Raw genomic sequence first — 15,165 nt, forward strand, 5'->3', positions numbered from 1 at the left:
TGGCTGCAGAAACCCAACCAGATGGGCAGGGTGGTAATAATAATACAGTGGTACCTCAGGTTAAGTACTTAATTTGTTCTGGAGGTCCATACTTAACCTGAAACTGTTCTTAACCTGAAGCACCACTTTAGCTAATGGGGCCTCCTGCTGCCGCCGCGCCGCCGGAGCACGATTTCTGTTCTCATCCTGAAGCAAAGTTCTTAACTACATTTTAATATTTTAATGTTTCAATATTTTAATGTTGTATTTTTTAATTTTGTTTTTAAGTTGTAATCATTTAACTTGTTTTTATTATTGCTTGTAAGCCGCTCTGAGCCCGGCCTTGGCTGGGAAGGGCGGGGTATAAATAAAAATTATTATTATTATTATTAACCTGAAGCACTATTTGTGGGTTAGTGGAGTCTGTAACCTGAAGCGTATGCAACCTGAAGCGTATGTAACCTGAGGTACAACTGTAATAATAATAATAATAATAATAATAATAATAATAATAATTTGCAGAGTTTACTGTCTAGAAGGCACAGAATTGTGTGAAATCCAGTTTATGGGGGGGCCCCCCAGAAATGTCACACACCACCCCAGAGAATATATTCCCCCCCTTCTCCCGGGCACTTACCGCTCAGCCGCTGCAGCTTGTCATGCGCGTCGCGCAGCAGGCCCTTGGCCTCGTCCCGTAGGCGCTCTGCTTTCTGCCGGGCCCGGACCACGTGCTGGGCCTTGCGTTCCACTAGGTCCTTCATGGTGCGGTACTGGTCACCCAGCGTCCCGTCCAGCAACTGAGATGCAGCGGGAAATAAGGGGCAAGCGGTGAGCAGGAACTGCAGGCCTCGGGGCAGCGGCGTTATGCTTCCCACCATCTCTGGAGCGTCGCAAGGAAGATGGCAGGAAGAAAAGGCAGGAAATGGGCCTCCTCTGGAAGGACTTTAGTGCAGGGGGGGGGGGGAAACCTGTGTGGCCCTCCAGATGTTGTCAGGCTACAACCCCCACCACCCCTGACCGCTGGCCATGCTCACTGGGGCTAATAGGGTATTGGAGTTCAAACAATATCTGGACAGGCTGATCCCTGACTTAGTGGATTACTTTTGTTCATGCCAATCATCTTGCTGAGCCCAATTTTCATTCATTCGTTCAACAGCAACATCAATGTGTATAGTACTTTTCAGGGTGCAAGGGGACAAGTCCCTGCCTTGAGGAACTAAGAATTCTAAAATCTTGTAAAGGAGGCCAGGAAGGAATGCCATCATAGATGAGAGTGGCCAGTGATGGTGGAGTTGTTGCTTTTCACTGCCTCCTGAGGGTGGTGCCCTCAGCTCCTGTTTGTGGCGTCTGGTTGACCACTGTAAGAAACAGCGGGTACAGCCTTGGGAGGCAATCAATGTTGCACTAAGGTGATCGTTCCATCAGGGCAAGCATTTCAGCTTGTCAGGTGGAAAGATCCGCTGCCCACTGCCCCACATGCTGTCCCAGGGGTTCTCTGAGGACCCAGGCCCCCAAGCCAATTAGAGGGGTGGGGTGAGGAGCTAGAACCTTGTTGCACAAGCCTTCCACTGATGGGACAGGTGAATTGAATCCCACTGTTTATTATTTCTTCCTTTTTAAAAAAAATAATAATAATAATTGATATATTAAAAATCAAAATAAACAAACTGCCAATATACCAAAAGATAGAAGTGACGGGAGAGACACCAGCAAAATCTCCTCTGATGCTTTTCTGACAGGTAAGGATTATTTTCCACCTGTTTTGCGTAACATGCCTGCAGTCTCAAAAAGTAGGCGGACGTCCCTCTTAAGGCACAGCTGCCTCTTGGCCACGGTGGTTGGCAGAGCATTTGGGTGAAGGAGCATCTCTGATGCCATCTTCATTTGTTTCTTATCTGATTGCCTCCAAACAGTCAGTCAATTTCACCCTCTGAGTAATTTAGCAGGAATCACAAACACCCAGAGAAACTGACAGCCAGTCACCATCTCTCAGCCTTAGCTTTCCTCCTAACAACCCTGTTAGGTGAAGCGGGGAGAAGATATTCTGGGGGTGAGGCTGGGCTCGTTGGAGGAAACACATTTCAATTGTGTGCTGCAGCTCAGTATTATAGCAAAGGGAGTTTGTTGGAGCGCTTGGTAGTTTCTAATAAGACATTATTATTATTATTATAAGACCTATAAGACATCAGAAGGTCGGTGGTTCGAATCCCCGCGACGGGGTGAGCTCCCATTGCCCAGTCCCTGCTCCTGCCAACCTAGCAGTTCAAAAGCACGTCAAAGTGCAAGTAGATAAATAGGTACCACTCTGGCGGGAAGGTAAACGGCGTTTCCGTGCGCTGCTCTGGTTCGCCAGAAGCGGCTTAGTCATGCTGGCCACATGACCCGGAAGCTGTATGCCGGCTCCCTCGGCCAATAAAGCAAGATGAGCTCCACAACCCCAGAGTCGGCCACGACTGGACCTAATGGTCAGGGTCCCTTTACCTTTTTAAGACATTAGGATGAAACTAGCAAGGCTGAATTCCTGGAGCCAAACAAATGAAAAAGCAAATGGAGTGGGCAGCAGCGTCACCAAAATTACAAGACGAAGAGGATACATGAAGTACCAGCTACAGAATATTAAGCATTTCCAAGTACCAATTTGCACGAGAAATACTTGCTTTGCATTATTCACCGCAAGCTGCCTGGCGCCTGTATGACGAAACATGGTAGAAAACCTTCCAAAATAAAATGAAACTCGAATTTACACTGCTGTGTGGGCAGCCACCCATTCGCACCCTGTGAGTACACAATGCAGCTTCCTTCACCTGTCCTCTCAGTCGTAACCCAAGAGACAGATGCTTATCCATCTTTGCTAGACTCCTGGGCCTTCTCAAGCCCAGCCTCATGTACCTGTTCGGCTTCGCCAGCTCGGTCCCTGGCAGCGCTGGCTGTCTCCTCAGCTCGCGTGGCGGCCAGGCTGTTGTTGGCCCGTTTCATCTTGAGCGCATCCACCTGCTTGTCGAGGTGACCCACGCGCTCCATGGCTTTGGCCAGCTGACCTTCAGCGCTTGCAGTCTGCTGCTGGATCTGAAGGGAGGCAATATGGGAAGCTGGAGAAGGTCTGCTGCATCTCACCGTTGTGGGAGGGTCTCCCCCAGCCTACACAAGAGCGCTGACCTCACTGAGGAGATGTTACAACTCAGGGGATTTAGAGGGCATCATGGACCAGCCTCTGATGCCCCCTGAACCAGCCATCTGGTGCCCCTCCACAAGCCAGTGTGGTGTAGTGGTTAAGAGCGGTAGACTCGTAGTCTGGTGAACTGGGTTCGCTTCCCCGCTCCTCCACATGCAGCTGCTGGGTGACCTTGGGCTAGTCACACTTCTCTGAAGTCTCTCAACCTCACTCACCTCACAGAGTGAGTGCTGTGGGAGAGGAAGGGAAAGGAGATTGTTAGCCGCTTTGAGATTCCTTAGGGTAGTGATAAAGCGGGATATCAAATCCAAACTCTTCTTCTCTTCTACTGCCAGAGATGCCCTCAGTGCCAACGCCACAATGGCATTACCATTTTGCAGCACGGAGGGCTCCAGCTCAGAGGCCATAACAGAACCGTGGCCTCTACTGTATCAACGGAATCCATAACTCATTAAATTGACACCGCCCCTTTAAAAGTAAAGGCTCCACTCCTCAGGGGTGGGGCTAACTGCTCCAAGGATGCTGTAGGCCTAATTAAGGCTGAGGGTTCGCCCACATCTCCATTTGCGCCACTGCTTCCTCCCAGGGAAACTCAATTGTTAGCACTGGATTGGAACAAACAACTAGGTTGTGTTTTTTTTACGGGTTGCTGTTTGTTCAGATTTAGCACTAAAGAGCAGGTTTTCCGGGGGGGGGGGGAGAGAATTGGGGCAAAGGAAAAACTGCTTGGTTCCATGCCTGGAAACGTGGGCCAAGTGGAAAAAGCACTCGGACCCGTGCTTTCTAGACAAGTGGAAGTGTAGGCAAACACTCAGCCTTGTTGCTTCTTGGAGCTATCCAGGGTGCTACTCACCTTGCTTCTTTGGACTTAGTATTTCAAAAAGCTTTCAGCAAAGTACCTCACCAAAGACTCCCGACTAAGCGTGGCAGTCAAGGAATAAGAGAAGAGGTCCTCTTTTGGATCAGGAATTGGTTAAGTTGCAGGAAGCAAAGAGTAAGAATGAAAGGGCAGTTCTTCGAATGGAGAGATTTAGGAAGTAGGTCACTATTGGGACCTGTGCTTTTCAACTTGGCTCATATAAACGATCCAGAATGAGGGGTGAGCAGTGAGATGGCAGCGTCTGATACTAAATTGTCCAGTGTCTGGCTGGGTATAAGGGCAGCTAATTATGTTCCAAGGGACATGGGTGGCGCTGTGGTCTAAACCACAGAGCCTAGGGCTTGCCGATCAGAAGGTCGGCGATTCGAATCCCCACGACGGGGTGAGCTCCTGTTGCTCAGTCCCTGCTCCTGCCAACCTAGCAGCTCGAAAGCACGTCAAAATGCAAGTAGACAAATAGGTACCACTCCGGTGGGAAGGTAAACGGCGTTTCCGTGAGCTGCTCTGGTTTTGCTGGTTCTTAGTCATGACCCGGAAAAACTGTCTGCAGACAAACACTGGCTCCCTTGGCCTGTAAAGCGAGATGAGCACCGCAACCCCAGAGTCGTCCACGACTGGACTTAACTGTCAGGGGTCCTTTACCTTTACCTAATTATGTTCCAAGTCCTTCTCAATGTTTGATTCTGGTACACTTTCAGGGGAGGGCTGCGCACAGCAACGGGGCTTACCCTATTCACGACATTCTCGGTGTTGTAGATGTCGCTGGCTGCGTTGCGGATGGCTTTCTCGGCGGCGCTTTGAGCCCGTTTGGCGTCGTCCAGAGCCTTCTTCACTGCTTCGGCTGCAGTCTTTACGCTCTCTGCTCGAGCGCTGCAAACGGGAAGAACGTGCGGCTAGTGTGAGCCCAGAGCTATGTGCACTAGCGTCCCCACTGCTGCGATGGCCAGGATGACAAATCCATGGGAGTAATAGAACAGTCATTCGCCAGGTGTGATCTCTGTGTACAGGTGTAGTTTACCTCCCTCCCCTCCTCCGAGATCTGTGCCAAGCCCTCTCTCTGGATGAAAGAGAGCCCTGAAAACGAATCTGGTTGCTTTAGCTTCTCCCTGAACGTTTTTGTGCTGACCATTTGTGTTCCCCACTGTTCGGTTTTTATTTTTGAAATAATTTTTTAGTTGATTTTACAAGTGTAGAGTTATAACATTGCCAAATACATATCCATATTTAGAGATTTCTCTGTATCTCTAGTCTTCCCACCTTCCCCTCCATGGATCCTATTATCAACCTTCTCAAATGTATATTATTTCATCATCCAAGTTTTATGTCTCTCCATTTTGTCCATAGTAATTTCTATATCACATTATTACAATCCTGCTAATGTTTTCATCTGCTTACAGTGGTCTCTCAAGTAAATTGTAAATTTCCCCCGTTCTTTATTAAAGTTTTGGTCTTTTTGGTTCCTGAGCTTTCTGGTCAGTTTTGCCATTTTGACCTGCTGTTCGGTTTTTAGCTCTGCATAGTTAATTTGTTTTGTACAGTGGTACCTCAGGTTAAGAACATAATTCGTTCTGGAGGTCTGTTCTTAACCTGAAACTGTTCTTAACCTGAAGCACCACTTTAGCTAATGGGGCCTCTTGCTGCTGCTGCACGATTTCTGTTCTCATCCTGAAGCAAAGTTCTTAACCCGAGGTACTATTTCTGGGTTAGCAGAGTCTGTAACCTGAAACGTCTGTAACCTGAAGCATATGTAACCCGAGGTACCACTGTACTACGCTGCTTTTGAAAGGCTAATTGTACAGCTGCCTCCATGTTTCCCCACATCAGTGAGAAGTTGGCCCTCCTTGCATCTAAACCACTCCTGTATTTGAGCCTAGATGGCAAACTAGCCCAAACAGTGACCACCCCACCCTTGTACTCTGTTCAGCTCCTGTAACACAGCCACATGAAAGGGCCTCTCATCACCATGTTTCTAGCAGTATCCGATATGCACAGTGCTTCACAATTCTCCTCATTTAACTTCACAATACACCTAACAAAGGAGGTTATTTTCTCTCAGCCTAAGACCCAATGGTGAGCTTCATGGAGGAGGGGAGATTTGAACCCATGTTCAAACCTAATAATAAGCCCACCATCAGTTCAGGTTTTAACAGCAGCTGTGGAGACTCCTGACAGGGTGCTGGTCCCGCGCAGCAAACTCCTACGCTCCCCCAACTTCCTTTCCCTTTGCTGAGTAACTAGTTGCTGCTCATGGAAGGAGGAGGACCAAGGGGAGCACAGTTCTGTCCCCATGGCCTCTCCTCTGGGTCCGACAGGAGCAGCCTCCATCACACGTCCTCTCCGGCCCTCGCACACTCACTTGGCGCGGCGTGCGTCTTGCAGCAGCTGTCCCGCCACACGCACGTCTCCCGCCGTTTGGTCCAAGATGGCGTCCACATTGGCCAGGCTGCTGACGCGCTCCTTGATCTCCTCAGCGAGGTGGTGGATCTGTGCGGGGGACGCTGGGATGGAGAGTTCCAGCACGCGGGAGGCCACCAGAGCAATGCTGTCAGGGTCGGCTCCGTCAACTGTGTGAGGGATGGGTCAGTCAGCGCTACAGACGGGTAGAACGGCAAGCCCCTGCTTCTCGCAAGACCCACTGCAAATGTCCCCTCTGCCCTGCTTTCTTTCATCCCTGTCTGAATACCCCCCACTGCACACACACACACACACACACACACACACACACACTGCTGGAACCATAAAGGGATAAATATGTCCACCTGCCTTGCCCCACGGCCCTGCCTGGAACTTGCATAAGGAGGTGTGCAGCGGCATTCTTAACTTTTTTGTATGGAATTTTGCCTTTCCCTTTTTGGCAGGAACATGAACGTAACTGGCTTTCGTTTTATTATTTTCAACATTAAGATTGCTTTCTGAATTTTTTTGGGCACTTGTTTGTTTATTCTTTGCGAGAGCTCCTTGTGAGGAGGGGTCGACTGTCCAGCTACTTTAGGAATTGTTGATCTGCGAGGGTGAATAATGGGGTCTCCTTGCAGCTCTCAGCAGCCTTAACAAACTATAGCTCCCAGAAATCTTTTTTTGGGGGGGGGGGGAGCCGTTTAAAAGCGGCATTTTACGGCATGTGATGTACCGTATGTTACATGAGCTGTCTTTTTGAGAAAGACATCGAACAAAATAAAATAAGGGACTGGCGTAGGGGGCAGCCCGATATCCTGCACTTACGATTCAGGAACCCCTTGATTTGCTGGATGAGGTCCCGCAGTTCCTTGTTGGAACGTTCCAGCCGGGCTTTGGTGGCATTGGCGTTGTCCAGCGCGGCCTGTGCCCTCTGCTTCGCCTCACCTGCCCTTGCCTTTGCCTCGGCCACCTGCAAAGGACACACCAGGTCCCCTGGTCAGCCAGCAGGGGGAAGCAGAGGCCTAGGGAATGCAGGGAGCATTGCATCCCATGAACAGAGCCAGAGCTAACTCTTGTTTACTGCCTTGAGAACCACGTCCAGGCCTTCGCGCTTTTCGTCTTTCCGATGAAACGAAATGTGTGCAAACGTAAAGGCTCTCATGGGTTACCTTGCCTATAACACTGAGCTCTGTGGCTCCCCTCTGATGGCTTACCTGACGCAGCAGGACATCCACGTCAGCCACAGCGCGGCGCAGCTCCCCTTCGGCATGGCGGGCTCGATCCAGCGCGTTGTCGGCCGTGGCCACGGCCCCGTTGCAGTTGAGGCCCCCGCAGTGGCGCCGGCCGTCTTCGTCACGGCAACCAGCCCCTCCGCAGGGGCTGCTGGAGCAGGGGGCGTCCCCTGGAGCACCGCACACCTAGAGGAGAGAGCTGTGATGGCCTGGGATTCGGACTCGGAGGCTGAACCTGAGGAATCCCAGCCTGCACAGGATTCCCCGCCTCCAGAACCAGCAGAGCCGGGGCTGGGGCTTCAGGCTGAAGGCTACTCACCTGTGCTGGATCCTCAAGTGAGGGCGCCAGCTGAGTCTGCTCTGGCTCCTGAGGGGATGGAGGACCTATTGCCTGCAGGTGCTCCACTCTCAGCCCCGTCAGGGGAAGAGGAGGTTGCCTCTGGGTCCGGTAACCCTCCAGCCTCTCCTGAGCTGCAGAGGCTCAGGGCAGAGAGGCGGAGGGAAGTAAGTTCCCTCAGGAGGAGTGCTCGCCTCCAGGCCAGGAGAGGCGAGTCACCTGTGGACCGGGGCCGCCCTATGCCGCGGGGCAGATAAAAGCCAGCCAGCCCCAGGCCTAAATTGCGGGAGCAACATTGTTGGTAGCCTGTTCCTGCCTGACCCCTGTCTTGCTCTTCTGCCGGAGCTCCTGACCTCACCCGACTCCCTGCCTTGGACCCCGTTTCAGCTTTGACGGACAGCCTCCATACCGCACCCTCGCCCTCAGACTGGACTCGGACCTCGCCACATGGTTAACCCTCGGGACCAGAACAAGAGCGTTGGAGGAAGCATGAAGAAACTTGCCAGCAGTATATCACATGAAATAACTTTTTTTTAAAAAAAAACAACAACAGGATTGGCACGGGAGAGTCTGGCCCAATGGGCGCAGCAGCTCTTCTTCAGTAGGTCTTGCCCCTATGGAGCAGTTGCGGAGATGAAGGGCCCTGCCTCTCCACAGCTGCCTAAGTCCTCCAGGGTTTCCCCTAAGCAATCTGAGGCTGCGCTTGTGTGACTATGTGATGCTGATTTCTCCTCCGCCCTCTTCATGCCTCTCCTGGTACTGGGAGACCAGGAAGGGAGGAGAGCTTGTCACAGCAGGAAGGCCTCTTCACCAGCCAGACTCCTCTCTGCCTCTTGGCCTCCCTCATCCCACAGTCCTGCTCCCTCTTCTACCTCTGATTCTGGACTTCTTTCTGCCACAGACTCCCTCCACTCGCTGAACCCTGTTACCTCTTCAGCTTCTGACAACCTCCTCCCAGTCTTCTCCCTCTGACCACTCATTGTCATCTCACCACCAGTCCCTGAGTCTTCTTCCCTTGGGGGGTTCCCCAGCCGGTTCCCCCCTCACCATTCCTCTGCGTCCAACCAGTCCCTGACACCCGCCTGCTGTCAAATGTTTCCTTCCTCGCTCCAGCCATTTTTGCCTCTGGCTCTGCCCAACCACTGGCGTGTGGTCTTCAGGCGCTTGTTCAGAACAGAATGTGGCCCTCGAGAGGCGGGAAAAGGTTCCTCGCCTTTGCTCCGTGCGGTTCACAGAGAAGATGTGCACATCGAAGTACCACAGAATAACATTTCGCAGTAAAATACCAACAGAACATTAAGCAGAAACTTAGCAGCGCGGTCTGAAAAGTTCTTGAGCTCACCTTTCCCCTCAACCAAGACCTGACTGGCTACCTCAGGGATGCGGGGAGACTGTGACCCACCGTGTCATTAGAAGGCCTCTGGCTCCCCATCTCTGGCTCTCACACGCTTTGCTTTGTGGTGTTTCCCAGCTTCCCCACCCACCTTCTCATTGATCCGATGCAGGCTCAGCCCTCGAACGCGTGTTGACAGGTCGGTCAGGGCTCGCCGGTTGGCTGCATTCTGCCGATTGAAAGCGTCTCTCCGGGCTGCCATCAGGTGCTCCGTGCGTCGCCGGGATGCGGCCGATTGGCCGACAGGGCTGGAGAAACCCACCGTGGAAGCGTTGGCCCGGTGTTCCGCTTCCCGCGATTGGACAAAGGACTGGCGGACGCTGTCATAGGCTCCTGCCGGGGGAAGTGGGGGCGGGATTAAAGAACAGGACTATGAGGCCCTTGCTGGGCATCTCTTCTGCCAGACCAGGCTTCCTCAACCTCGGCCCTCCAGATGTTTTTGGCCTACAACTCCCATGATCCCTTGCTAGCAGGACCGGTGGTCAGGGATGATGGGAATTGCAGTCTCAAAACATCTAGAGGGCCGAAGTTGAGGAAGCCTGTGCTAGACCTATGGGAAACCCCCATAATAATAATATATATGTCGTCCATCTGACTGGGTTGCCCAGCCACTCTGGGCGGCTCCCAGTGAAATATAAAAAAACAGCATGAAACATTAAAAACTTCCCTATACATGCCTAGCCTCCACTCTGGCTCATGAGCAGAGGCTGCAAGTCAAAAGGGTGTGGGGCCAGGGGGAGAACTGCAATTCTACGTTTGACGAAAGGGCTGGGTAAAAATGGGGGGTGGGGGGAGTATGTTTCTTACGTCACTTTGGACACGCACTTACCCAGCACATTGGCATTCTTGAGCGCCTCCAGCTGGCGCGCAAGGTCTGCCAGGCTGAGGTTCAGGGCCCGGGCGCCGCGTTCCAGCGTGCCTAGAGCATGGTTGGCGTTGAAGTTCCTGTCCTGGGTGGCCGTCAGCAACCCTTCCAGGCTGGTCAGCGTTTCTGTGACATCAGCAATCTCCTGCCTGGTGTGAGGACGTAAGTGAGAAGCGGGAGAGAGAAGACGAAGAAGAGAAGAAGAGTTTGGATTTGATATCCTGCTTTATCACTACCCTAAGGAGTCTCAAAGCGGCTAACATTCTCCTTTCCCTTCCTCCCCCACAACAAACACTCTGTGAGGTGAGTGGGGCTGAGAGACTTCACAGAAGTGTGACTGGCCCAAGGTCACCCAGCAGCTGCATGTGGAGGAGCGGGGAGGCGAACCCGGTTCACCAGATTATGAGTCCACCGCTCTTAACCACTACACCACACTGGCTCTCAGTGGAGAAAGAGGTGCACTGCCACCCAGGACTAAACCACCCACTGCTCCTCTTCAGAGAAATAAAATTAATAACCTTTTCTAAAAAACAACAACCCTGAAGCCTTTCTTTTAGGAATTCTAGGTGCTGAAATCCCAAGGGAGCAGAAAAACTATTTATGTATGCAGCCACAGCTGCACGGATGTTATTGGCCCACAGATAGAAAGAAGATAAAGCCCATACCAGAGAAGAATGGCAGATTAAGTTGATGGATTATGCCGAAATGGCTAAAGACCCAGAAGAATCAGAAATCAGGAAGACCAAAATTTTAATAAGGAATGGGGGAAATTTATAACCTATCTTAAAAACCATTGTATAAACAGTTAAAATCGTTAGTAGGATTGGAATAGCACTTGTAGTTTAATGGTGAGTTTTGGAAACAATGGAGATGTAAAAGATGTGGGCTATTGTAAAAGATGCAGGAGGAAATGATTAACAACAGGACCCACAAAGGTGAGGAGGGAAGTCCTAGAGATTCTTTGGGAATCTTGTGTCTATGTTGTACGTTCGATATGTGAAGGTAAAGTTTTAATCTGAGAAACTTGCAAATACAGTGGTACCTCGGGTTAAGTACTTAATTCGTTCCGGAGGTCCGTTCTTAACCTGAAACTGTTCTTAACCTGAAGTACCACTTTAGCTAATGGGGCCTCCTGTTGCCGCTGCCCAATTTCTGTTCTCATTCTGAGGTAAAGTTCTTAACCCGAGGTACTATTTCTGGGTTAGCGGAGTCTGTAACCTGAAGCGTATGTAACCCGAGGTACCACTGTAAAAAAATGTAAGAAGAGAGAGAGGGAGAGGGAGAAGCCCAGCTCCCAAAACAAACTATGGTACCTGGGATTCTTTGGGAGAAGACAAACAAAAGACAAAAATTGAATGCAGCAGATCAGTTCCTACCCTGCCAACCCACTGCTCCTAGGCTCCAGCCAGGTCCATTTCCTCTGCACATGTACAGGTACCAAGGCCACCTGTCACTCACCTCAGCGAATCCATATTCTGCAAGAGGTGGGTGATTGCACTGGCAGTGGCGTTGCGGGCATTGACGATGGCCTGGACCACACTCAGCTTGTCCTGGAGTCGGCGGAAAGTGCCCTCAAACGCCCCGGTGAGGCCCGTCTGCTGAAGCTGCTGGGCGCGCTGCGCCAGGCTGCGGGTGCGAGCGGCCAAATCCTGCACAATGCGGTCCCAGTCCCCAAAGCACTGGTGGCACGGCTGGCAGGCGGGGAACTCGCCGGCAAAACCTCGGGAGCACTGGTCGCAGCGCACACCCGAGACCCCCGGGAGGCAGGAGCAGTGCCCAGTGATGCGGTGGCATTGCGGCTTCTCGATCCCACGAGGGTCACAGTCGCAGGCTGCACGCAACATGAGAAGAAGAGTTTGGATTTCATATCCCGCTTTATCACTACCCGAAGGAGTCTCAAAGTGGCTAACATTCTCCTTTCCCTTCCTCCCCCACAACAAACACTCTGTGAAGTGGGTGGGGCTAAGAGCCTTCAAAGAAGTGTGACTAGCCCAAGGTCACCCAGCAGCTGCATGTGGAGGAGCGGGGAAGCGAACCCGGTTCCCCAGATTACGAGACTACCGCTCTTAACCACTACACCACACTGGCTCTCCAAAAACGCCGTAAAGGAGAGAGAGTTATTCCTTCGCATGTGGTGTCTTCCAAGCGCTTCATCCCACATAAAGGGCTCCCCCACCTCCAAGGAAACCACCCAACTCTTTGTAGGCCACATTTTCTTTTTTAAAAAAATAAATCATTTTTTAAAAAAATTCCAATAAAAAACATCCAATTTTTCTGGCCCATGTAGGACCAGTCTGGAAAGTTAACCTTGGTGAAGACTTGACGTTTTCATCCCCCAAAAAGTATTTGATTTGAGTTTCCATTGAAATGAGGCTGTATTTTAATATTTTAATGTTGTATTTTAATCTTGTTTTTAAGTTGTGTTTCGGTCAATTTGTTTTTGTATCAGGCGTTAGCCCCCTGAGTCCAGTCTTGGCTGGGGAGGGCGGGGTATAAATAACAATAACAATAACAATAACAATAACAATAACAATAATTAATATCCAATCATAATATTTCAATTAAAAAAATAAAAAAATAAAATAAAAAAGATCAAATTATAGCCCAAATTGTATTTATTAATTTCTTGGGGCTCCCCGCGGTCTGGATCTCTGGAGAATATCTCCACATCTTAGTCCTGCTTCTCCTTGTTGTTTCCATATTTTCCACATCTGGATATTAACGCTTGGTAATATAGACCACATTTTCAAGCTGCATGGGCTACCGCCGGGGATCGTCTCTGACAAAGGTACCCAGTTCACAGCCCAGTTCATGCAGATGCTGGCAGTGGAACTGTGCATTTCGTCCACCCGCCATCCTGCGATGAATGCTGAGTTGGAGAAAACTGACATGACTTTACAGCAATATTTGTGCCGTTATGTCAGCTACCAGCACAGCAACTGGGTATCCCTCCTTCCTCTAGCAGAGTTCTCCTACGACAATGTGCTCTGTGTCTCCAACCAACAACCCCTTTCTTTGCCAACTAGGGATACACCCTCACACCTTTCCAGAAATTATGGCCGAAGAAACAAATCCCTTAATAGTCTGAACCCAGGGTCTCCAAATCGCTCTTTGTAAAAAACACATTCTCCTAGCTCTGCCTATTTAAATGCCATTCCTATTATTTCACCATGTGTGCTAGTAGAGTGTGATCTAGTATTAAATCGCCCACTCCAAATGGCTTCATAACAGAATCAAGAAGCTGAGTTGATCTCAAACGTCGTTGCTTGAAATATTAGGTAAAGGTAAAGGGGACCCCTGACCGTTAGGTCCAGTTGTGGCCGACTCTGGGGTTGTGGTGCTCATCTCACTTTAGTGGCCAAGGGAGCTGGCGTACAGCTTCCGGGTCATGTGGCCAGCATGACTAAGCCGCTTCTGGCGAACCAGAGCAGCACACGGAAACGCCATTTACCTTCCCACCGGAGAGGTACCTATTTATCTAGTTGCACTTTGACATGGTTTCAAACTGCTAGGTTGGCAGGAAGTAGGACCGAACAACTGGAGCTCACCCCGTCGTTGGGATTTGAACCGCCGACCTTCTGATCTGCAAGTCCTAGGCTCTGTGGTTTAACCCACAGCGCCACCCTCGCACTTTCAAGCATATTGGTATGAGATTGGATACCCAGCCTTTTAGTGAGTCGTGTCCTTCAGAGAGTGGACTAGGCAGAAAAACGTCAATTTGGGCAGGAAGTGAGAGTCAGATGAAGTGCTGGATGTTTAGCTGGCGAGTTTGCTGAAACTGGGATGCAAATGTCAGCCTTTGAGAATCTAATGCTGGATTAATAGGTTGTGCTGCCTGCTTCAGGAGCCAGTTTGCTTCCAGTACATGATCAAATAAATATTACAAAAGGCACAGGAAGTCTCCAGTGCATTGTAATTTACCAGGAGACTCTCAATGAAGTAGGAAGATTCCCCTTTCTTAAACAACGGCTTGGACTCAAGAGTTCCTTCTGTGCAAGCAGAAGGAACCTAATTCTGGAGCATCTCTTGACCCTTAGGAAGCGTCGTTTTGGGGGGGAGAGGTGAAAGGGGCTGAAATGTGAAATAGGGGTAAACCCCTCTGGGCAAACATAATTTAATTCATAGTTCTCGGAATCCAAACCATCACCTTCATGGGCATCAAGACCAGAAACTCGCTTAAATGAAATAAAAACATTTTCAGGATCCCTGCACAGCCCAGAGCAACGGCAGGGTTTCAGAATATAATAATAATAATAATAATAATAATAATAATCATTTATTATTTGTACCCCGCCCATCTGGCTGGGTTTCCCCAGCCACTCTGGGCGGCTTCCATAGAAACAAAAAATACAGTAAAATATCACAGATTAAAAGCTTCCCTGAACAGGGCTGCCTTAAGATGCCTTCTAAATGTCAGGTAGTTATTTATCGCTTTGACATCTGATGGGAGGGCGTTCCACAGGGCGGGCGCCACTACCGAGAAGGCCCTCTGCCTGGTTCCCTGTAGCTTTGCTTCTCGCAATGAGGGAACCGCCAGAAGGGGTGATGGGGGTGGAGACGCTCCTTCAGGTACACTGGGCCGAGGCCGTTTAGGGCTTTAAAGGTCAGCACCAACACTTTGAATTGTGCTTGGAAACGTATGCAGCACTCACCTCTGCACTGCTGGCTGGGCTCCCCCCAATGGTTCTCCTGGCATTCTGAGCAGGTGCGGCCCCCGAAACCTGGCCGACATTGGCATTGCCCTGTAAACTACAAGGCAGGCACAGTTTGCATGACAACTTCAAGAACTCCCCAAAGCGAGCCCTTTGTACCCTGCCCCGTGGGAAAGTGAGACATGGAAGCCGTTGCCAGGGTACAAAAGCAAAGATCTGGATCCTCACCGGGCACCCTAACCACTGCTTCACACTACC

The 15,165-nt window shown here is 50.4% G+C and overlaps 1 protein-coding gene across 1 annotated transcript in view; it reads right to left on the bottom strand.

Annotated features, from left to right (window-relative positions):
- The window catches only part of LAMB2 (laminin subunit beta 2), a 61,204-nt gene that overhangs the window by 4,130 nt on the left and 41,909 nt on the right, over positions 1 to 15,165 (bottom strand). The window contains exons 23-32 of the mRNA XM_080995592.1: positions 14,908 to 15,004; positions 11,714 to 12,086; positions 10,220 to 10,404; positions 9,482 to 9,723; positions 7,643 to 7,846; positions 7,254 to 7,398; positions 6,388 to 6,595; positions 4,760 to 4,901; positions 2,869 to 3,045; positions 617 to 776 (exon numbers count right to left, since the gene is read on the bottom strand). Of these exons, the coding sequence (XP_080851718.1) occupies positions 617 to 776; positions 2,869 to 3,045; positions 4,760 to 4,901; positions 6,388 to 6,595; positions 7,254 to 7,398; positions 7,643 to 7,846; positions 9,482 to 9,723; positions 10,220 to 10,404; positions 11,714 to 12,086; positions 14,908 to 15,004 (1,933 nt within the window). The remainder of the gene's footprint in view (positions 1 to 616; positions 777 to 2,868; positions 3,046 to 4,759; positions 4,902 to 6,387; positions 6,596 to 7,253; positions 7,399 to 7,642; positions 7,847 to 9,481; positions 9,724 to 10,219; positions 10,405 to 11,713; positions 12,087 to 14,907; positions 15,005 to 15,165) is intronic.

Source organism: Podarcis pityusensis, assembly GCF_964106645.2.
Source record: "Podarcis pityusensis genome assembly, chromosome: 2".
Classification (NCBI taxonomy): Eukaryota; Metazoa; Chordata; class Lepidosauria; order Squamata; family Lacertidae; genus Podarcis; species Podarcis pityusensis.